Genomic DNA, 24,634 nt, shown 5'->3' on the forward strand with positions numbered 1-24,634 from the left:
AATTTTCAGAATTATACATTCCCGCAGCTGTATAATCATAGTTCTCAAACTGGAAGGTTTGTTGCTGGGCCATGCCCCAGAGTTTCTCTTCTGGTTAGTCTGTAGCAGAGACTGATAATTTGCCTTTTTACCAAGCCCCAGAGATGCCCATACTTTTGGGGAGCAGATTCCTAATCCTGGACTAATTTTTTCACTGGTGTAGGGTAAGCTTGGGTTTTTAAAAATCCTTCCTTGCTGTTTTCAATCATGTGTAAAATTGAGAATCATTGTTGGAGGATACATAAAATTGAGTTAAGACTCCCATAGTTAGTGAGATGTTGTGACAGTTGGTACTTGCTGTGCATGAACCTTCCAAGTGGTTTTATATTTGAGAGAAACAGTCCTGTGTTCCTTAGATTGTACTTAAGAAGCCCTGGGTGCTGAGTAGGTGCAGTTACTGAAAATTCTCACAACAGTGCTGTAAAGTGCTGTATGTAGAATCTCAGAGTTTAGCTTGGAAATTTGTGCTGCTAGATTGGCTTTCTCAAGAGAGTCTACTAGTTTATGTTCCTCACGCAGTCCTTACACCTTCAACAATACTTCCATAGTTTGTTTTTGAAATGCAGCAAACACAGATAAGCAAACACAAATCGTAAGTATATTATAAAGTGAATTTTCAGTGTTTACGCCTGGGTGTATGGGTACCCAGATTAAGAATCAGTACATCTGCAGCCGCAAGCTTGTCTGACTCTAGCCCTTAACCACACATGGGTCAGCTTTTGAAGTAGGCGAGAGGATTTTGTCTGGTTACTTGTCGTGTGTGGTTTGGCTGTCCCGGGGCAGGAGTTTGTTGGTTTTAGTGCTGTGTTCAATCTGCTGTGACTGCTGCGTCTGGGTATCGTTGGCTGTTGTGAACAGTGCTCTTAGGAACGGTTCTGTGTGTCCCTAATGTCCTCATAGAAAATATATTTCTTAGCTTTTACACTCTTGTTATATTTGTTTATGGAGGTAAGGTGGTTGTGCCATGCACAAGTATGGGGGGCAGAGGAAAATTCATGGACGTTAGTTTTCTCCTTCTGCCACGGGACTTTGGTGACAGAGTTTTTACCCACTGAGCCATCTTGCAAGCCCAGTGTTATAATAAAGCAAACAAATAATATATTTTAATTTACATTTCTAGTGAATCATTGGTTGTGGTTAATCTTTTTCTCTGCCTTTTGCCATTTGGTTGTGGACTTTTTGTGTCACTCTAAATATCTATTGCTCTGCTTTCATTTAATCTGTCAGCCCTAGATTATTGCTTTAAAGTTCTTCCTTTTGTCTCCTTTTCTTCCATCCTGAGATGTTGTGTCCGCCTACATTCTTTTATCGTTTCCTTATTTTATGTTGTAGTCTCTATAGTTTGCTTTGCTATGCACTGAGAAGTAGGGATTTAAAGAAATGGTTTTTCTGAACTATTCTAAAAATGGTTCAGTTGCTTAGAATTAAGATAAAATGAAGCTTGAGGGCTTTAAAAATTGTATTAGTGTTTGTGTGTTTTTCTCTGGGCTTTTTTAAGTTATGATTCATTCATTGTATTGCATTTAGTTTTTTCTTCCTCTGAGAATACCACCATTGTCTGAGGAGCTCTCTGAAGAGATAAAGGAGAGTGGACTGAAAACCACTAACAGAATTCAAGGCTTGGCAGTTTTTCTTTCTTCTGATGCCACTGTTTCTATTCTACACTTAGCTTCTAGTTCTCTACTTGTTAGACGTTTTCTTTCTGAAGGACTTCGGAAGTTTTTTAGCAGTGGAAGTTGTTCTCACTGCAGCCTGTGAGCTCTTAGTCTGGAAGAGTCTTCCTTGAGCGGTGAGGAGCCATTTTTGCAGAGCTTCTTCTCTTCCTACCCTCGTCACTCCTGTCTCTTCTTGAATTCTTGCCTTCTGTACCTGTTCTGAGCCTTCCAGAAGAGCTCTTCAGGCTTGGGTTTCTGGATGATGGAAGTATGCATTCTAGGCTGTGGGAATGTTGATAGGTGTGCTAGGACCCAGAGCGCCCCGGGGTGACTTCTTTAACTGTGTTCCTGGCATTTTCTACACCTTCCTTTTTCTCTAAATGCTGCCACCTTCGATGTAATTGTGCACTTGGCCTCTGGCCTACTTGCAGGAATTTCCCTTGATTTTCCCTCTACTTTGGCTGGAGCTGCACTGGAAATCCTGACTTCATATTTTACAGCAGTGAAGGGGAAACAGTGCCGGTGTTGATTGTAGGCCTTCCCTGGTCCATCGCCTGTCTAGGCAGTGTAATTATCTTCTGCTATTGAACTCGTCTTTTTGAATTGGAATCTAACAGTCTTTTTATTTTATTTTATTTTTTTTTCTGTCCCAATCTTGGGACAGTTTGTTTTTACTCCCCGTCTCTTACCTTTTTTGTTTCTGGTAGTTTCTCCATTAGGTTCAAGGAAAGCACTCTTTTATTTCTCTGTACTTTAACATGAACTTACTTATTTTCTTTCTTTCTTTCTCCCCCCTAAACCAGGTTCTATAAGATAGAATAGTTTTCAGTTAGGGTCTGCTTTTGACAAATGAGAAATCAGCAGGGAACTGTACTCCTTTGTGACTTCTGATCAGATGACCAGGAGCTAGCATATCTTCTAATGATTAAAAGCTAATATCATTGCATTCAAAGTTAGGAGAGAAAGCATAGCGGCTGAGTGTTAAATAGAAAATACTTGTCATTGGCTGTGTATTCCAGAGTAACCTGACGCTTATTACTGGTGTCTGTGCTTCAGTGTGCATTAGGTTGGGTAAATTCACTTGGTCCATAGAAGACAAGGAAGATGCAGGTTCTTTCCACAGTTCCCAGGACAGATGTTCATGACAGCATGCAGGTTTCCTCCTTAAAATACAGTAAACCCGGAAACCTAAAAACATGTCAGAAGAAGAAAGTGGGCAGAGTTAAAGGCAGCTGCCTTCCCACACATCAGCCAGGATACACATGACTCAGAATAAACTTAGCAGAGTTATAATTCCTCCATGTATGGCCCTCCAGAGTAGTCAGTGATGTAGGGAACCGGGTGCATACGCTGGGTAGAGAAGTGTTTGAAAGCTCTGCAGTTACTGTTCAGAGCCTCTGTGTTGGTTAGTTTTGTCAGCTTGACACAGGTCTATCTGGGAAGAGGACTCTCAGTTAGGAATTTTCTCCATCAGGTTGACCTGTAGGTGAGTCTGTGAGACAGTTCTTTGATTACTGATGGATGTGGGAGAGCCCAGCCCACTGTGGGTGGAGCTATTCCTGGGTAGTTGGTGGTGAGATAGTTGTGTAACAGTCTGAACAGGCCATGCAGAGGACACCAGTAAGCAAGGTTTCTCCATGCTACTGTGTCCTGACTTCTTCCCTTCCTGTTGGACTGTGAAGTAGAAGTGTAAGCCAAATAAACCCTTTGATCCTCAAACAGCTGTTGGTCCTGTTTACCCCAGCAGTAGAAAGCAAGTGAGGCCGGTCTCATGGCTGGAATGTGTAAACACCAGACCACTGTAGTCTTCTGAGCTAGCTCCTCAGTCCTCAGTCTCTAAGAGCCTCTTTATCTTTGCCACGAAGTCCGTGTTCTTGACAGTTTCAAGCTTACTTGACTCTTTGAGTGTCTTTTGGGTGTTCTTGATCTTAAAATACTTTCAGAAAAATTTTAAAAATGACGTGTAATGTGAACTTTGTGCGTGTAGCTTTGTTGGTAGTCAACTAACAACAGGTTGGTTGTTGGTTGTTCACTGCTATTTATAAAAAACTTGAGCTTGTAATACTCCAAACACCTTTGATAATATTGTGCATGTTACCGTTAAGGTTTAAGGTTGTTTCTTGCAGGTTTTAATTGTAGGCAAGCTTAAAAATGTTAAATGTTAAGTGGAATGACTTTTTCTTCCTGGATTTTTTAGCTCAGACCTGGGGAATAAATACCAGTGGCCTTATATCTACTTCTGAACCAGTTCGAAGGTCCTTAATTGTAATACTTTAAGATCAATAAAGAATGTTGCTAAGTGTATTCAGGTAGGCCTTGTGTTTTGAATTTAGATTTTTCCTCAAAGTGCATTTTATATTTTCTTTAAACATGTGAAATAATGACATTATTTACCAGCAAATGTGCTCAAATTTACAAATCATACTACTTAAGCAGGAACATTGTTGGATGAGCTTTTGCACCTGTGGCTTACTTGTTTCCCACTTGGACCCTCCACAGACCAAGGTGCTCAACTAGAATTTGGGACCCAGCTGTCCTTGCCTTCTTAATCTATGCCAGGTCTTTATTGTTAGACAGTAGAGCAGGAGTTTTCTTAACTAGTTGCTTCTGGTTTTGTTCTTGATTCTTTTGTTGTGATTTGTGTGTCTGTCTGTCTGTGTCTGTGTGTTCATACAGAAGGTCCATGCTGGGTGTTCTCTGAAGCCACCTTCCATCTTAGTTTTTGAGGCTGGGTCTCTTAGTTGAGCCTGGAGCTCACTAGTTCTAGACTTGAATGACCATGGATCTCCAGGGATCCCTCTGTCCCACACCAAGAGCCCAGCTTTTTTCTTTCTTCCTAACTCAGGTTTGGGAGATTCATATTAAGATCCTTATGTCTGCATACCGAGCACTTGAACAGACTGGGTCATTTTCCCAACTCCTATTGTTTTTAAAAGAGGATCTCCTTATGTAGCACAGGGTGGCCTACAAACTAGGGCTTGCTCAGTCTCTACCGCCACCATTTTGGTACTAGAGGTATATGCAACCATATTTGGCTCTACTTTGCTCATTGTTATATAGTGTATTGTTATATAGTGTATTTGCTGGAGGAACGTGTTATTGTCATTATTATCATTACTATATCAGCTAACATTGAAATAGAGCCATTGACTCACCTGAGAAGCTGAGTACTGCTGTTTGCTCAGACCTCGGGGCTGGGTGCTTAAGCTGTCCCAATCTGGTGCCCAAAACCTGGCCGGTTCTGGAGACTTTGGGTCTCCTATCAGTGTAGGACTGAGCTACAGCGGTAAGGAGGAACTGAAGCAGCAGGGAAGCAGCAGCAGGAGGGAAGCCAAGCCAGTGGGACAGCCTTCCTTCTCCATGCCCCTTTCATCTGGGCTGCTACCTGAAGCACTGTCCACACAGGGTGTTCCGAGCTGTTAGGGCAGTCGGGTGCCGCGCCTTCCTCAGGTGATTCTAATTTGTGCGGAATTGACATTTAAAGTGAACTTCTCATTCAACTATCAGAAAAACCTTTTAAAGACTCAAATAGCATAAAGTAATTTTTCTTATGAATAGTTTCTCGGATCCTTGAAACAAATTTCTACCATGACTTACAGAAGCGATGGCAGATGCTGTTATTTATTCTCCCTGAATTCATCTTCTAATTCTTCACCAGTAGATAACTTGATTTTCTTGAGACAGCTGTGTGCTCAGCTATAAAAGACTTGTTTTTCAGCCTGTTTTTGTAAGTGGGCGGGTGACACATTTTTGGCTAGGACAGCATAGGTATTCATACTTACGTGAAGACACTTACTTTCTCCTTTACTAAACATTCTGTATCTAAGCCTTTCTCTTCCTCTGCCTTCTCTCGTGACTGGGAATCAGGTGTCCAGCTCAGAGTTGTAGCAGTTCCACAAGGGCAGACTGATAAGCAAGTGGACACCAAGTGGACAGGCTTTTCAGGGGTTTCTGACACCGTTACTAGGTGGCAAGTGTGAGCCAAGTGAATTTCTGAACTAGTTTGCTGGTGTCACTTGGAACTGCTTGAGTTTCTTCCTGGTAAATAGACCTCACCTGTCTTCTAGGCCTCATCTTCTCATGTCTACTGTGACATTAAGTGAGCATACAGATTTGGCCTCCTGATAGACCCTTCCTCAAATGCAAGCTCCTTACCTGGGCTCACGGAATATGAGTGTCCCGACTTTCCTGATGTCACCTAATGCATCATTGTCTTTTCCATCCCAGTAGGAACAAAGCAAGCCTTCACATCCCCAGGAGCCTTGCTTTTCACATCGGGAAGGGTAGGGTTATGATGGTAGAGGGAGGAAAAGAGGGATAGAAACAGACCATAGGACCTCTAACTACCACTGCTAGGTACTGTTGTGCCAGGATTAAGAACAGCAGACTGAAACGTGGCCAGCACTGTCTCTAATTTTACTATTCTAATATAAAATTGAGCCACCCCTCTCCCCGATCTCAGTTTATCTTAAGGCATTGTCCAGCAGAAGTATAATTCACTTTGTGATACATGTCTATGGAATTTATTTATTTATTTATTTATTTTTTTACTTTTTGGGAGACTTCCTTAGTACTTGCTTGGATTTCTATAGATAGCATGGAAGACACTTTTTTTATTATATTTTTCATATGACTTTAGTTTTATTTGACATGGCAGTTTCTAAGTTGATTAAGTTATATAGTAGGACAGCTCTGGGTCCTGGTCAGCTCTTCCCTTTCTCCTTTGCTAGCCCCAGACTGTGACACTTGGTCACAGTGTCAGCTTCTATATCTTCAGATGCTTCTAGTCTCATTTTCCACCGTGTTTTCTCAGGTTTGTAATCCCATCACAAATAGCTTTATTGAACTACCTGTTGAACACAGTTTGGCTACCGAGCCTAGTAGTAGTCTGATACCTTCAGAATATTGTAGTATTCTGATATTTAAAATACTTAAATATAAAATTTCTGTCAGCAGCTTTTAAGTATGAGGTCCGTAGGAGCTTATTATGTGATTTTGTTACATGTGGTAACTGTTGAGCAGAAGTCATCTCATTCACTGGCATTTCTGACACAGTTGCCTGCCATAGCAAAAGATTAAGAAATGGTTTCTGAGTCAGCCCCTCAGTAACACGTAACATTTCCCTTCTGGAAGTGGGAAGGTCAGTTTGAGCAAAGTTAATGTTTTTGCTTCTCTTAGCCTTTTTACTATAGTAGAAAGTAGAGAGGGAGGGAGGGAGGGAGGGAGGGAGGGAGAGAGAGAGAGAGAGAGAGAGAGAAAAGTAAATGGTAGGGTACAGTAACTCAGTACTTAGGCATGGATCTTAAGGATTTAACTCAGTGTATGGGACATTTCTGTTCTTCCCTGCAGGTTTTGGAAGGAAGGATGTTGTAGAACACTTGCTGCAGATGGGTGCCAATGTCCATGCCCGTGACGATGGGGGTCTCATCCCACTTCATAACGCCTGCTCTTTCGGCCATGCGGAGGTTGTGAGTCTGTTACTGTGTCAAGGAGCAGATCCGAATGCCAGAGATAACTGGAACTATACGCCTCTGCATGAAGCTGCCATTAAAGGGAAGATCGATGTTTGCATTGGTGAGTGTTGGTGCTGTATGGCTGCTGATCTAAGTTTGCAGTCAGCTTCAGCTTACGGTTACTTGTGTGCTTTTGCTGTGGTGTAACTCGTGCTGTCTCAGCACATGGAAAGGTTTATGGCTTCTAGAGGAATTCCGTTCCCTCAAGGGAAGTAGCGAGCTGAATCCAAAGAATAAGATTCCAGTTGGCTCCCTCATTGAGGCAACTCAGTGTCAGCCGTGTGGAAGTAAATTCTGATTAATTATTCTCTTCCTATGTAGTTAACTTAAGTCTTATTAAACAGCTGGCTTTAACCTTGCGTCAGCAAGAACTATACAAGTATAAATTCTTACTGAATCAGACGACATAGTTGGTTATTTAGATTGATTCAGAGAAAATTACCAAATATTTTGACAAATATCTTTTCATTTGCTGAAATTGAACACTGATCAGTTTGTAACTATTCAAAAGTTTGGGTATGTGTTTCACATCCAGTAGTAGTTCAAAGCTGAACTGTGGGTGTTTGTTTTGCTTCGTTCAGCTTGACACAAGCTAGGATCATACAGAAAGAGGGAAATGCCTCCATCAGATTGGCCTATAGGCAAGTCTGTGGGGACATTGTCTTGATTAATGATGTGTGAAAGGGCCCAGTCCCTGTGGGCAGTGCCATCTCTGGGCAGGTGGTCCTGGGTTGTATGAGAAAATCGACTTAGCAAGCAGTGGAGAGCAAGCCAGTAAGTAGCATTCCTCCATGGTCTCTGCTTCAGTTCCTACCTTGAATTCCTGCCCTGATTTCCCTTTGTGATGGACTGTAAAATGAAATAATCCCTTTCCTCCCCAGGTTGCTTTTGCTGTTTATGACAACAATAGAAAGCGAACTAGGACTGAGAGAAAACAGTTACAGAGAGAATTTAACTTTCCAGCCACTTTTTTGCATTAACGTTTGTACTTTGAAAGCCAATTAAACCTCTTAAAAGACAAATGTTTAGTCTCCTATGGGTCTCATCTATTTCTTGATCCTTCAGATGGTTGAAATGTGTTTAGCCCATGGCAGACTTTGTATTCTTTCTGCATGACAGAACAGTGGCTCTGTCTCTGTGGGTATCAACATTTTATTTCAGTGTTTTCTTTATACTAAAGTATATAGGCCATCTTTAACGTATTCTGGTTAAAATTGCCCTAGATAGTCATTACAACTATTCCCTCCTAGCCATTGTTCTGGCCTCCAGTATAATCTCAGGTTTCCTGAAATTGAAGTTTTCTGTCAAGTTCTCTGCCATTATCCTTAGTCACTAGCATCTTTGGCCTGAGACACATTGACTGTCCTTTCAGTGCCGTGTCATCGGTTACATTCAGACAGTGTCTCTTCCTCCTGGCCTTGCACTAACACATCCATGTCCTACCGTGCATTTGTACAGCTACCTGATAACCTGACCATAGTGCGGCCTCTGTGATCACAAGGTCAGCTACCTGATACCCTGACCATAGTGCGTCTCTGTGATCACAAGTGCTGGCTTGCCTTTTCACATATGATAGCTGTTGTTGAACCCCATAATTGTTTTTATATAGCCTTTTAGAGACTCTATGGTTACAGCACCTAACACTGTGTATCCACTGGATTTTTCTTAGTCTTAGGTCACAGAATTTCCTGGTCTTTTCAGTTCCTAAAAACACCGGTTTTGGTCTCCACTGCAGTGTTTTTCTGTTTATACCTCTGGATTTTTCATTTTGTCAGTACTTTGATTTTTTTTTTTTTAAGTTAGAATCCTTTCTCCATCTTAATCTCTGGACTCAAAATCAGATAATGGAGTGTTTTCCTTAATGCGAGCTATGTTGAAAAATAATGTAAGTGGAGGTTTTATAACCTTTTAAGAATGGACCCCTGCAACCACCACTTGCTGTATAGTCCTTAACGGGCTTTGCACATACTGCCCACCCTTAGGTTAAGTTCTTATGAATTGTAGAAGTTGAAAGGAGGGGAAGGGAACCTTTAAAACATTTACCAAAATATAGCCAGGGTGTGGCTACTGTTAAAGTGTCTGCTGGGACCAAGATGGACTGTAGCCTGGCATGGTGGTTCCCTCCTTGAGTCTTAGCATTTGGGAGGTGCAGGTAGGTGAATCTTCAAGTGCATATGCTGTACTTCATGGACTCAAGTATAGTTAAGAAATTCTGGAATATTCTTAGCTGGACAAAATAGGAAACCTGTTCTTTTTCATGTTTTGTCTGACTTTGGTAGTTTTGAGGCTGGTGTATAAAGTTGATTTAAAAATGCAGTCACCTAGTTGACAATGCTACCCGATTTAAAGTGTATTATGTCTTTGATTGGCCATAGGGATAGGGCCAAATCACGAGACCACCTCCCAGGAAAGCACTGGGCAGATGCTAGGGTACAGGCTCTTGTTTTAGATCCTTGACTCCCCAGTTTTCCACTGAAACCAGGGCCTACAATTACCATGTTTCAGTGATATGCAAAAAGGAATAGTCTACAAAATTCTCCCTGTTCTTGACCATATTGCCAGTACATGATATGTGGAAGAGTAACAGGTATAGTACACATTCAATAATAATAATAATGCCTTTTATTAATTACTAGCTCTACCATTGTTAAAATCTAAACTTCAACTTCTATATGAGGTACCTTGGCTCTCCTACCCTGTTTTGATAGTTTAAGAAGTCATGTGAGCAGTCTGTCTGTTTCTTTCATTGCTGCTCAAAGTTTCTGTAAAATTCAACTTTAAATGCTTGTGAAAACAAACCGTTCACAACAGTTAACGGTTGTTGCTCAGATGTTGATGACATTCTTTCGTGGTAAGGAACAACCCGTGTGCTTTAGAGTCAGTCATTTTCTCTTTAAAGCTTGTTCATTTCTTCCTGTCCTCAGGGTATAATCCCCAGAAAATTAAAGTAAGTGTTTATTGAGCACATGCCATGTGGCTACAGAAGCTGGTTGGAGTCAGATCTGTTTCGTTCTATTCCTGGCTACGAGTGACTTCTGTCAGCCAGGGGCTCCATTCTCCACTGGTAGAATCCTGACCATATAGTTGTGCAGATATTAAAGAATCATTTGTAGCAATCAGGTTTTGCTTCAGTGCTAGTAGTCCTGGCTATGATGTTCCCACTAAAGAACAGTTCATTTCCTTCCACTGTGTGGGGGTTTGGTTTTTGAGGTTGATCTTATTTTCCTTTCAACTTGAGGTAAACTTTGGTCTGTATTACTTCCTTTATGCTTTTATGTATGTGCTGTCCATCCTTGTCCTCTCAGTCTTAAGATCCCACTTTAAAGACTTGAGTGATCTGGGGAGGGTTAGCTTGTGGTCCCATAGCAAATGGTGCATTTTTAAAGCTCAATTTGTACGTGTGTGTGTGTGTGTGTGTGTGTGTGTGTGTGTGTGTGTGTGTGTGTGTGTGTGTTTGAGCACACATACGCAGATCATGTGTCATGTGTGTGAAGATCAGATGACAGCTTCATAGAGTTTGTTCTCTGCATCTACATTGGTTTTCTAAATCAAACCCAGGTCACCAGATTTACATAGCAAGTGCTTTTGTCTACTAGGTCATCTTGCTATCCTGAAATCAAAGAATTCTAAGAATGTAGGAGTGCATGGTTTCTTAACACCTAAGGGATTCTTATTGTTTTGATGCTTCAACATCTAGACCAGAAGTTTTGTAAGCAAAATGAAAAATAACACCCTGTTTTAACCATAGCAGAAGATCTAGAGAATAATTGTGTGTGTGTGTGTGTGTGTGTGTGTGTGTGTGTGTGTATGTGTGTGTGTATGTGTGTGTCCGTCTGTCCAGGAAGCTTAAAAAAAACAAAAAACAGATAAACACAAGCCTGCACAAGTGCACCTCCTGTTCTAGAAAAATTAAATTTAGGAGACTTTAGGGCGAAAGACCCTAGTCTGCTTCAAATAAAACATTCAAAGGCTGTGGAAATAGATGGCTTGCTATGCAAGCATTAGGGCCTGAATTAGGATTTCCAGCACCTGTATAAAACTGGGCATGGTAGCATGTCTCTCTAATCCTACTGTTAGGGGCAGAAGAGTGTGTGTGTGTGTGTGTGTGTGTGTGTGTGTGTGTGTGTGTGTGTGTGTGTGTACACATACACAGTCTCAATAGATGCAGAACATGCTAGTAGTTTTGATGATCTTCAGGAAATATTCCCAAATGCAGAACAGTATATGAACATGTTAAGATCTGGGAATCCTGAACAATAAGGTAAATCTAGGAGTGTTGATAATATTTTTAAAAACCTACAGTTATAGGACTTCCAGATGGAAAAGATAAAAGAACTGATAAAAAGTCAGTAATAAATAAATGATAATAAGAAAATGCTTTACTCCCAGGCCAGATTAATACTGAGGGTAAGTTGTCTACACAGAGAAAAAAAAATAGGCAAAGCATTTTTTTTTTGTTTGTTTGTTTGTTTATAGCATTGAAGCCCTGAAGACAGTGGGATACTTTATGAAGACTCTTGGCAGAAATGGGTTACCTGTAATTCTCTTGATGAAAAGCTCCTTAGCTATTGGCGAGTAAGAGAGGCTCCCCAGTGTGTGACGAATGCTACCATTTAGCTAGTCAGTGAGTGTCTCAAATGTACCCTTGGCCGTCCTGAAACTCAGTGTAGACCAGATTGGCCTCAAACATTAATCCCAAATACTGGGATTAAAGACACGTGTTACCACTCCCTGCTGGGACAGGACCTTTTTAGAACAAAGCTCCAGTTACTTGGTTGCTTTCTTTGTTTATTCAAATAGTTCTTGGGTTTTTTGTTGTGTGTGTAGAGTCCCAAATTCAAGCTGCAGCAGTTAGGCGTGTTTGCCAGGCGCAGTGGCATTTTGTCACAGTGGTTGAAATCAAAGAGACCGGGTCTTTTTGTGAGTTACGTGTTTCAGGGTTGAATTAGGGGTAAGAATATTATCAATGATTTCCAAGGTGGAATGAACAGAGAGGTAAAGCCCTTAGTATGCTGTGGTGGATTAGTAGTGTAATATCTGCATGGGGTATGCTCCGTAGTTTACAGCTCCCTCTACTTATTGGAAAATAACATAGTCTGAAGTAATTTTCCTGCTGCATTATATGTTTCCGATGTGTTTATATTTACTTAAAAATCTATGCTGTCTAGGAAGAGATTAGGCAAATCTATGAAGATAATGTCACTCAATAACAAAATTAAGTTGGTTATTTGAGTGAACTAGTAAAAACAGTTAACTGTAATTCTCATTTTTTTCTACCCTAAATCAGATCCTCAGTTAAATTTTTAACATGTAATAGAATTTTTGGTATTTTTTTCTCATTAAAGTTTCAGTATTTGTTTTCTCTCTTCTTCCCCCTTTTTTTGCTGTATAGAAAGTGACTGGCATGCTTTAGCTTTGATCATCCCTCCAGATAAGCTCAGATTTATTCAGCCAAATACACTAGCAACTGCAGTAGAAGAAGAAAAGTTAAAACCATTACAATTTACAGCAAGTTTAGGTAAACTTGTTTTTACACATGTGTGTACATATATATATTCATGAAATTAGTCAGCATAGACTGAACTACCGGCCTTGTTAGGCTGTCAGTTGATAATGCATGGGACTGTCAGCAATTGACGATTCCTGTCACAGGGTAACTGAGACTGTTGTGATCTGCTGGACACGGCCATGAAATGGGAGGCAGGGGATCTGGAGATCACTCCCACATCACCCAGTAGGAAGGAAGCCTTTGTGTTTGCATAGCCGCTTTGTCAGTGAAAATAGTGAGACTCTTGTATTTATTTTTACTTTGCTTGTGTCTTGTAGAAACAGTATAGGCTGTTGGAATGTTAAATGTGTTACAGTTATTTCTAGGTGTTTCTGCCCATAAGAAGTGATATGTTATAGACAGTAGGCTTTCTGTGTCTAGAGATTCCTTTTTCATAGATTTATTTAATTGAAGAGTGGGCATTTTGGAGTCTTTTTTTTTTTTTTTTTGCTGAAAATATAATTTTTTTTACCTTGTTATTTCCTAAACCATAACTTAATCTTGTTATTCCCCTAAGTCATAGCAACAGTTTGTAGTGTTTATATTGTATTTGATTCAAGTAATCTATAGATGACTTAAATAATATATAGGATATAGATTACATGGAAATACAATACTACTTTTTTTCATAAGAAACTTTCATATTCATGAATTTCGCTTTTTAAGGAACTATTGAAACAAATCCCTTGCAGAGACCAGTGGAACTAAAGACACAGTGATGACTTAGGAATGTCCATGTTTTTTTAGTTTCTGGAACCTGGGAATGGGTGCTACTTTACCTGGTAGATGAGAATTAAGATTGTCAACAGTGGCTGCCCATTTACAGTCTATTTAGTTGCACTTAGTGCCCAATTAGGCATCATATCTAGAAACAGTGACAAGGCCTAGTCATCATTTGGTCCTGTTTCTGTCTTGTTTTGGCCTTGGTATTGTGAGAGGGAGTCTCGGTAATTAAATCAGGCTGCAGTGGCACTCACTGTGTAGCCCAGGCTGTCCTCACGTTGTGGCAGCCCTCTTACCTCAGAACTCTGGTACTGTGATTGTAAGTACATTCCACACACCTGATTTTAACTTCATGCTTAATCTTTCACTTAGGGTTTTGAATAACTAAACTTCTCATTTAAAGAATACAATATACTAAGCCTAGTAGTACTACACCTTGTAGGAATATCAGTGAAAAACATAATTTGAAATTCAGGTCTCCTGGTAAGGTAGTGCACCCTCGTAGACTTACATGTGAACACTGCTCATTTAAGGACTACTTTGCATGGAAAACATGTTTTATCTTGAGAATGCATGTAAAAGGCTTACACAGTGTGTATATAGCTGTATGGTTTTGCTAATGCAGTGCTCTGCCCATCTACATTCCTATAAACTTTGTGAAAAAGCAAGCGAGCAGGTGTTTGCCGTATCTCTGTTGATGAGTAGCTCACTGTAAGACACTATTTAGGTGTTTGACTGGGCATTTTATTTGGGTATGATGTGAGGAAAGGGTTCCAGCTTCATTCCTAACACATGGCTGTTCATTTGTGCATCCATTCCTTGATCATCCTTTTGATTTATGTAAGCACAGTAGTAAATAAACCTTTATAAACCTTCCTCTTATATGTTTCTAGTTCTTTGAGTCACCTTTCTTTTTTCTGGGCATAGTTAGCTAAACATACTATGCGTGTGCACGGTAGTTCTTACATGTATTCAGTTGAATGGGTGTGGCGGTTGGTAGCCACTGGATTAGTTCCTGTTCGTAGCTGTTATAACAGGGCTGATGGGAACACTGGTGTATGTTCTGGTGTGGATGTACGGGAGTTTGGTTGGTTGGTTGGTTGGTCAGATGGCTCCTTTGGGGGATTACTAGCGTCCGTGGACAGATTGCTTGACAGAAGGATTGAGTCTATGCTGGCTGCAAAAGCTGGCATTTCCTGGTTGAAAATGCTTTCATGTATTTATTGATCATTTGTGTGTGTGTGTTTTTGGGACGTGTCTTTTCAGGTCTTTGGACTGTTTTGTGTGTTTGTTTCTTTTTCTTTTAGGTGTGTGAGTTCTTGTGTTGTGGCTGTGGTGGCCATGTGTGTTGTGTGGAGTCTTTCAGTCTGCTTTGCTATTTTTTTTTTTTTTTTTTTTAGTGGTGTCTGTAGACAAATAAAGGTTTTTAATTTTTAGTCAAGAATAAGTCAGAACATCTATTTGTTGTTTTACTAGCATGAAAAATAGTCGTTTTCTGTTTAGTAAATTTTTCGTAGATTACAGGTGCTTTCTAATGAAATAAGGTTACGGTTTTACTTGTAGAGTGGAGGTGCAGAAAGCAGTGTTGGTGTGAGGGTCTCTCCGTTACAGCTTGTGTAGCTTGTGTAGAATAGGCTTTTAAAATAAGTCAGCTGTTTTTATGTACAATTTTAGTGTTGTATGACTTATTTTCGAGATTCAGTGGATTGGTGGGCTTTGTTTAATTAGAAAACTAAAATGCACATCATTATTTCTGAGAAGATTTTTGCTCCTGCTATTTGGAAATAAACTTACAATGTTTAGGGAAATAAGCTATGACATACTCATTACTGAAATCTTTCACTTAATCAAGGTTCATTTCTTAGGGCTATTTTGATTTGTGTTTCCTTTAATATCTCAGAATTCTAAGCATGGGAACACTGTCTGCTGTGGTAGGGTCAAGAGCCAGATGTTTTTAAAGCTGCTACTTCTCATTATTGACTGTGGGGGAGTTCCTAGTCCTCCATACTCACACAGTGAGGAGAGGCAAGAATGTATGTAGATTATGGCACCAAAGATTCATTTTTGTAGTCCAGGTGTGTTCTAAGCCTCCAGGTCTTACTGGTATCTCAAACAGGAATCGGTCTTCTTCCTACTGGGTATGTGTACTTTCCCAGTGCAGCCGCAGGACCAGGGCCTGGTTAAACTAGAACTAGTACAGTTTTAATGTAAGGATATTACCGATGTCTGACTACTTTGTAATGTGTTCCATGGTGTTCTGCTTGGACCTTATTTGGCCCTTGCCTCAGGGATTACTAGTAAGTGAAGCCATCTGCTCCACTTTCACAATCTCATTCCCCATTACTATGGTGTATTTGATCCTCTATTCAGGAAGCACATCGGGTGTCATGAAGCATGTCACCAGAAGATAGCTTGATCAGGTTGCCCCCCACTCCCATTTATCAATATTATGGGTAAGGAGATGAAATACTGTCTATTTCTTGATGAGTTCTTATTTTGACTTTACAATAACTTGAATTTGCATTTTACCAGACACATGTTTTTATTCAAGTATAAACACATTCTATTGTTAGATAATTATGTGCCATCTTTTTAAATAATCATCAGGATAAGTAGTTGAGTATTGACTTTGGTCATTCATAACTTTTGGTTATGGCTGCTTTTCTATAAGAAGGGGCAGCAATCAGCCAAGTGTGATAGTTATGGCCATAAATCCAGCACCGGGGATGGAGGCAGGACGAGGAGCTCAAGGCCAGCTTTGGATATGTCATGGAGCTGAAGCTAGCCTGGGCTGTCAGAGATTTTGTCAAACAAATAAAAGAAACAAACAGCAAAGGAGGGCATGCTGTAGCGGGGCTTTGCCTACTTTGTGGTTCTTCTTCTTTCTTCCACTCTCTCCATCCCCTAACATAGATAGGAGAGAGAACGGTTAGAGGGGATGGGGGTAACATGATCATTAGACTACTTCCTGCTGAGGGGGACATTGAGTTTCTTAGGGCAAGTTTGATCTTTGCTGTCAGGATATTTAATTTCTTCTTGTTTCTTCTTTGTTTGCACATAACTACTTAACAAATGTCAATCATTTATATAACCTAAAAAGTACCCAGAATTCCAAATATCACACAGTTGCAGAAACTATATGCGGCCGGTAAAATCACACCCATGCTAGAGCATGAGGCAAATCATAGTCACCTGTTGTGAACAATCTGAAGCAGTCTCATATCCCATCCCTGGGATTAAAACAAAAATATATTCCCATAATATTTCTATGTTTTTCAAAGAAACTAAAATTCTTACTACTGAACCTTTTTTGTTGTTACTTCTGAAGTAAACCTTGAGTTGCCACTCTCAGAGGGAAAGTTGAGATTGGGTAGTTGGGACAAAAGGATCATGGTCATTACCTCAGATGATATGGAGATGGAATTTGCTTGAGCTATGTCAAAGTATTTAGCAAAGCAATTTCACTACTCTCTTATGTCTTCTGCACTATACTCATGATTCAGATTGACTACCTGTTTTGTTTTGTTTTGTTTTCTGAAAAAAAGGAGAAAATTGCTCCTTTGCTATTGTCTGTAGAGCAGATACAGCAATCTTATAGAGATCAGTTTTGAATTGAGAATTGAAGTTCCTCTCTTCTTGACTGGGATTTATTTAAGATTATATTTTAATCATAAAAATAATTTATTTTAAATCGCCATCTTTTCATCTTTTAATTTAACTGTTTGAAAAGTCAATTATAATTTGTCTTCCAAATTGAGACCAGGCTTTAAACAATATTTTTAGTTAGTGTACAAAATAATGGGTTTCACTATGGCATTTTCATATGCGTGTTTTGTATTTTATTCATCTCCCTCCCCACCCCCAGGAACTCCCATTGTCCTCTTCCCTCCTCTTCCGCCAAACAGTTCCATTCCTGCGCTCATGTGGATATAAATCTGCCTAAGTATCTCTGCTGTGTCGGAGACACCACACTAGGCATCCCCTTTCATTACTCTCTTGTGTCATTCTCCCATCTTGCTTTAAACTTTCTCTTTATGTTATATATAAAATATATTTTAATCTGAATTCAGTATCCAAGAACTTGTCTTTTTGAGTCTGGTTTATTATGATAACATAATGATGTCCAGTTCCATCCATTTTTCCTACAAATAACCTATTTTCAATCTTTATGGTTGACTAAAACTTCAATGTGTGATTGTGTCATAGTTAACCATTCACTTACTGATTGGCATCTGGGTTGACTGTTGGGAACCATGCAATAAATGTGACTAGCCAAGTTTTTATGTAACTCTCCCTTGCAGTAATTTTCTTCTCTGGGTTTCTTGTAACTTTTCACATACACATCTGTTATCTAGAAAGATAAATTTGCTTTCCCTGTATAAATGATCATTGTATAAATTGTCTGATAATTTCCATTGTTACCTTTTCTGTGGTGAAGTTCATACCCTGAGTTGCTGACTTGTATCATAAAAATATTCATTTTATTTTGGGATAGGACAGTTTCCATCCATCTCTGAAATGGTCCTAAACATCTGCCATTTGCTACTACATATTGGTGCTAAGCAACCTTCTTAGCATTGATGATTATAAAATCAAAATATTGATTATCTCCAAAAGATGTGTTAAGTAGACTGCGTGTGCATGTGTCTTGTTGACACAGGGGCCTCGTAGCCCAGACTGGCTGAGAACACGACTATCCAGGGAGATGACCTTGAATTATTGATTTCTACCTCTCCCTCTCCAGTACTGGGTTACGGTGCAACACCAGGTAAAAGCATAAGCCACTAGAGAACAGTCAGCAAGCACTTGAATCTCATTAGTATGCAAGTTTGCTTTCCTCTTTAATAAATGGTAAGACTGTATGCACAATAATTATTTTATAGTCCGTGTCTTTGTAATTGTCTGTAAATGTTGGCTTGTATAGCTACTTTATACGCGTGTATAGCTGTGGTCTTATTAACAGTTCTCAGGTGGACTGGGGAAGCAAGTAGGACTGTAGAGGCTCGCCTTCCTTCCAGAGCATCTCTCAGTAAGGGCTGTGTGGGCCTTGATCACGTTAGGCTAATGGCCTGGAAAGCTGCAGCTCCGTAGTGAGTCACAGCAGCCCCTACTCTTGGACTGCTACTCTAGGGCTCCTGAGTCTAGTCTGTCACACTATCTGGTCATGTGCCATCCGTAAATGAGCTACAAAGGACATTCATTTCCTTTTGCTTCTGCACTCCTTGGAAAAATGAGTTGAAAATTTAACAAAGCGTTGAGAATGATTTAGAATTTATTTTTGAGTTGTGTGTCTGTGTGGGTGTATGTGCTGGATACCCATGGAGGCCAGAAGAGAGCATTGGATTCCCTGGGATAGAGACAGGCAGTTGTGGACTGCCTGAGGTGTGGCTTGGCAGAGCAGAGTTCACCAGAGAGCCATTTCTAGCCCAGCTCTGGGAATTTGATTGCATTAATTTGTTTCATTATTCTCTTCTTTTTCCTTCAGAACAACTCTCATCTTGATTTTTTTTTTTTTTAAAGCATCAATTTTTCACATAAACAGTGAACTTGGGTCTTTTAAATTTTAGTGTAACATTTTTGGATAGCACTCTAATTGGCAGACTTCCATACAGTCCCCTTAACAAAGAGAACAGTAAGGAATGGCACCATTATTTTCTCTTGTGATAGGATAACTGGACTCTGAACATCTTGCCTGCTGGTGTTCAAATGCTTTGACGAAGATAAGGGTATTTATTTATTGACCTGATTAATATGGTACTACTGTAGTAGGGTTTCAAGATAATACTGATGATTATATTCTCATTCTCTCTCTCTCTCTCTCTCTCTCTCTCTCTCTCTCTCTCTCTCTCACACACACACACACACACACACACACACACACACACACACACACACACAATTTGTTCATTATAATTAGAATTCATAGGGAAGGCTAAAGTGATATGGTTTTCACCTAATACTGAAATTCATCTGTTAAAAGAATCGCACTTTCTGTTACTTTAGAATAGGCTGACCACGATAGCTCACAATAGGTGAGCTGTGTCGCTTAAGACAGTGTTGTATGAGGCTGGCACTTGAGACAAGGGGCTCATTGGCTTAGCCTTTTTTGCATTACATACTGTCGTGCTACCTGAAGCTCCTGGACATTAGAGCTGTTTCCTCACTTTGCTTGAGGTTTAAGGCAAAGATTTTAGTCCTCACTAAACTAGAAAGCCAGGTGTAACCTTTGTTTTATAGACTTAAAAAAATATGGGCTCTCTGTACACTTGGCTCATTTAAGTCTGCCAGCCTTTTCAAGTTGGGCAAGTGCTAGACTTTACCTCTAAACAGGGTCCAGACTTAGTAAGAATGTAAGCCTCCCTGTGAGTTGTTTAATAGTTACTTTCTAGATATGATAGTAACAATAAGATTTTCTACAAAATATCCCACTGTCTGTCAAAACCTATATTTATTTTCTATCAAGGCTTAAATTTTGTTAATTTGTCTTGCTACCTCCTGAAGTCTGATTAGAGAGTGAGGCTACATACTTCCTGTGCATATTTGGCACTCAACCGTGGTCTTTTGAAAGAATATTTGTGAATATGGGACTGGGAACATCAGAGGGAAGAAACTATAATGTTTTTCAGAATTATGATTTTGAGCATTTAATTATTGATGGAATTGTAGGGAGGGGGCATTGGATATAATAGGAGCAGAAGAGGTATTTAGGACAGATGTGAAAACTGGCCTTAGAACTCACACATGGTAAGAAAGCTTGGATTGCAATCCAAGGGCAATCTTATGGTCTTATAGAGTGGTGAGAGGTAGGTGAGAGATTTCGGGTACTGACTTTACTATTAAGTATGAAGCCTAGTTTGTAGCTTAACCTGAATTTGTAAAGCCTGGGACACAGAGACACCTTTTTAATCACACATTCATGCCTGTGTCTGGCTATAACACTGAAAGAGATGCACTGAATCCAGTAAGTCACACACAGGAGAAGGCTTCAGTGTAAAGTGAGGGCTTTTTCCAGTTGAACCCAACTTTTGAGCACTGAGGTACAAGGGGAATGTTACACAGATATTTGTGTAATGAAACAGAGAGAGGTAAACAGTTCACTAGCGTGAAATTGTTATTGCATGTATGGTGGATATCAGCAGAATCTTGAAGTTTTGCTCATTTTTATTTTAAAGACTTTTTTAGAGGCATAGTTGAAGCCCTGAATTTTTGCACAATAGTTGTTTCACCATGTATTCTGGAGTCTAAATTAGACTTATTTTACATTGTCTTCATTTATTTAATATTTTACCCACAATGTTAGTCACCTGATGGGAAGAACTCTTTAATTTTTGTTTTGTGAAATGTTGTTTTTGCAAGCATATTAAAGCAGCATGGATGAAGTTTGAGGAGAAATATCACTATATTTGTAATAAACATTAAAATATTTGTCATAAACACAAAAATAATGGACTGGTGTGTAAAGTAGAAGTTTCAATTTTATGAACCCACTGACATCAGTTTTGAACTTGAGATGTGTTCTCACAGTGAGTACCATTGAGATGCCTGCCTAGGTAGATGTTGCCTCAGAACTAGGCCTTCCCATCACCACTGTTGGTATCGCCTTCTGTTCAAACCTTTTAAAAGCAGACACTGAACCAAAATGGATTAAATTCTCTTTAGTGAGAATTTGGAATTAAGAGTTTGGTGATGTCAATGAAAATATTTATTCTTTATGGGAAGGGAGAGGAGATATAGGATAGTACAGTTTTAGGTTGGCTAATTTTATGCTAGAGTCATTTTCAAGAAAGGAACTCAAATTGAGAAAATGCCTCTGTACAGGTAAGTCCGTAGAGCATTTTCTTTATTGTGAATATTGTGGGAAGGCCCAGCCCACTGTGGGTAGGGTTACCTCTGGGCAGGTGGTCCCAGCTCTTTCTATCGTAGATAGAGCCTGCAAGTAAGTCAGTGAGCCACAGGGAGCAAGCCAGTGAGCACCGGGCCTCCAAGATCCTGTCCTTCAGTCCTGTCGGGACTTCTGTCAGTGCTCGACTGTTAACCTGAAGTGTAAGCTGAAATAAACCCTTTCCCCCCAACTTGCTCTGATCATGGCATTTCGTCACAGCAGCAGTAGCTCTAACTAGACAGGCACACTTCAGCTTTTCTTTTTGATGAAGTCTCTCTGTTCTTTAAGAAGTCTTATTAAAATAACTTGTATTCCTTGTACTAAAATAGCGTTAATAAAGTTGGCACTCAAAGACAAAATAACAAATTGTTAATTATTTTACTTTACTGTTTACTTGTGTTTTTATATTGTAAACCTAAGACTATTACAGTAGTTGGCATGTAAGACTGTTTGGAGATGTGTTCCCACTTTGTGTCTGAGTGTTAGAGGAGTGTGGGGCCAGAAGAACCTAAGAGGAGAGAGCCTTTCAGCCAGGGTGAGTTCTTTCTTGTAGCAGAGTGTGGGGACAGTTTAGTGGTCACAGTGGGGAGTCGTGACTGATTCCTAGTGGGCCTGGGTCAGGGTTATTGTTAAAAACCTTAGAAGGTGCAGGATACTGCCCTACTTTTTAAAGTACCCACAGTCCACAGACTGGTTAAGTTGAAGTAAAAGCTGACGACTTCAGCAAAGATCCAGGAAGCTGGAGACAGGGAGGTGAAAGATAAATCCAAGCTGTCAGCCCCTCCCGTCCCCTGTCCACTCACCAAAAAGGATGAGACGGAAAGGAGGGGCCAGATGACTGCATCAAGAATTGAGGGAGGTCTGAAGAAGCCGGAGAGAGGAAGGCAGAAGGCTTCTGTCTCCCTGAAGTGCAGGAGATGACAGCTTCCATTCCCTCATTCTCAGGGGTCAGAAAAAAGTGTGGTTGACACTCAGCTTAACTGCAGTTCCTGTTTTCTCTGTGAGCCTAAGGATGCAAGCAAAGTAGGCAGCATGATGGAGCCCCTACCTTAGGGGCAGGCAGTGTCTGCTCCAGGCTAGCAGTAGCTGGGGGAGCCAAGTCTCCCTTCTCAGTCTGTAGCGCTTGCCCATACCTATGTAATGCTGCACACAGGAAAGTACACATTTCCAGTAGCCACACTTAAAAGATAGGTGACATCACTTCACTGATACTGTTCTTAAAACACAAAATATACAGAGTACTACTTCTATATGTAACGTTTATAAAACATTATTGGTTACTTAACATTTTTTCAATTAGAGTTCTGAAATATGTTTATATGTTAAGTATATCTCAGTTAAACAAAATTTCCATGAGTTTATGTAGTACATATATATATCATACATATATATACTTTTTTTTTTAGTTTAAGATAAGGACATTACTGTTTAATTTTGGCTAGCCTGATTATCATTGTGTAGCCTAGGCTATCCTCAAATTCAGTGATAATCCTCCAGCCTCAGCTTCCCAGATGCTAGGATGGTTGTTCTGTACCACCACACCCAGCTTTGTCAGTAACGCTTAACCTGTATTCGGGGTTCAATAAAATTCGCTGTTCATGAAGTAATTTCACATGCCTAGGTACATGAACAAGCACATGAAACGCTTGTTAGTAACTGCATCAACTAACAAGTCTTTAAATTTAAATTGACGAAAATTAAGTGTAATAGTTTAGATCATCAATCTCCCTAACACATTTCACAAACTTTGGTTACCTTCGCTAGAGGCACCCATATGGGATAGCATGTCCCAGGAATATTAGGACATGATATGACAAGTAAAAAGACCAAGCTAAAACACAGCCATTACTTTAAAACTCTTCCCCAGAACCCCAGCCTAGCCCCTATTCAGTGTATTAGAATATCTGTCCTTTCATCTCCATTTTGGAAGAGCTTTATAAGTGGGTGACATTTGGCTCTGCAGTGCGCAGTGATGTTCTCAGGTCCCCCAAAGGATGTTAATTAAGATGAAAGCAGCTTCCTTTACTCAGTGAATGTGGGTAATCACTCAGTGCAGAAGACACCAGTGAGCATCAAAGAAACGTTTATCTCCTGTTCTCCAGAGAAGCTTGGGTATTAATGAACATGAGTATGTTGAGAGAACAGAGCTGATTACTCTTTCTGGTCCTCAAAACACGCAGCATTTATCTCCTGTGACTAAGGAAATTAAATGAGGGATCCCAGCAAAGTGGCTTAGTGGCTAAAGGCCCTTGCAGCCAAGCCTGACAACACAAATTTGATCTCCAGAACCCACACAATAGAAGGAGTTGCCCTTGGACCTACACAAGGACACACCATGGCATGTTCACATTCACAAAAATATATAAAGACAAATTAAAAATTAATAAAAGTGAACGATTGATTTAGAAGTAGGAACAGTGATAAGGAAGAGTAGATATGTCTGTTTACAAAAACTACTTAAATGGAGTTAATTATGCTAGTTTGTCAGCTTTACATGGTTTCTGGTGTTGTCAGCCATGTGTAGGCATGGTTCTGAGGTCTGTGGTAGTTTTTGTTTTTCTACACGAGTAGAGACTTCTTGAACATGGCTTCTATTAAGTATGGTTTGGTTTGGCTTTAGTTCTATGACAGCTCACAGCGAGTCAGAACTTGGGATTCCATCCACGTCTCTTAAGTTCATTTCCTTCCCATTGTGTTAGTGAAAATACCCTTTGAGCTGTTTTTCACTTCAGTAATTTTACCATCGACTGTTTCTAATGTAGTTAAATGCTCAGATGGTTTAAGTTACTTAAATATACATAAAGCAGCGTTCAGTATTAGTTAATGACATAAAATGAGTATTTTTAAGTCCATTTTCCCTTTTTGTATTGACACACCTGCTCACCGCTGGAACCACACTGTGATCAAAGCGAACATTTGCACCACTCTAGGATGCACTCTGTTTGCCTAGAAATTATAAATGACTTTTCTGTTCCAGCACAATTTGTTGAATAGACTATTTTCCACAAATGGATCACCGTCTTAGTTACTGTTCTATTGTGAAGAGACACCATAGCCATGGCAACTTATAGAAGGAAGTATACAGTTGGGAGCTTGGGAAGGTTGGTCATTTGCATCACAGCAGGGAGTGTGAAGGCTGGCCGTAGGACACTGGTGCAAATGGCACTGGAGCAGTAGCTGAGAGCTACATTCTGGTCTCCTGGCTGGCTGAGAGAGACAGATAGACATAGAGGGAGTGAAGGGGATGAGGAGAGACAGAGACAGCCGATGGCCT

At 40.0% G+C, this 24,634-nt stretch overlaps 1 protein-coding gene across 1 annotated transcript in view; it reads left to right on the forward strand.

Moving 5' to 3' along the window:
- The window catches only part of Tnks (tankyrase), a 139,766-nt gene that overhangs the window by 14,275 nt on the left and 100,857 nt on the right, over window positions 1-24,634 (forward strand). Inside the window, exon 2 of the mRNA XM_032918953.1 lies at window positions 7,044-7,268. Coding sequence (XP_032774844.1) covers window positions 7,044-7,268 — 225 coding nt within the window. The remainder of the gene's footprint in view (window positions 1-7,043; window positions 7,269-24,634) is intronic.

This window comes from Rattus rattus, chromosome 13 (genome assembly GCF_011064425.1).
Source record: "Rattus rattus isolate New Zealand chromosome 13, Rrattus_CSIRO_v1, whole genome shotgun sequence".
Classification (NCBI taxonomy): domain Eukaryota; kingdom Metazoa; phylum Chordata; class Mammalia; order Rodentia; family Muridae; genus Rattus; species Rattus rattus.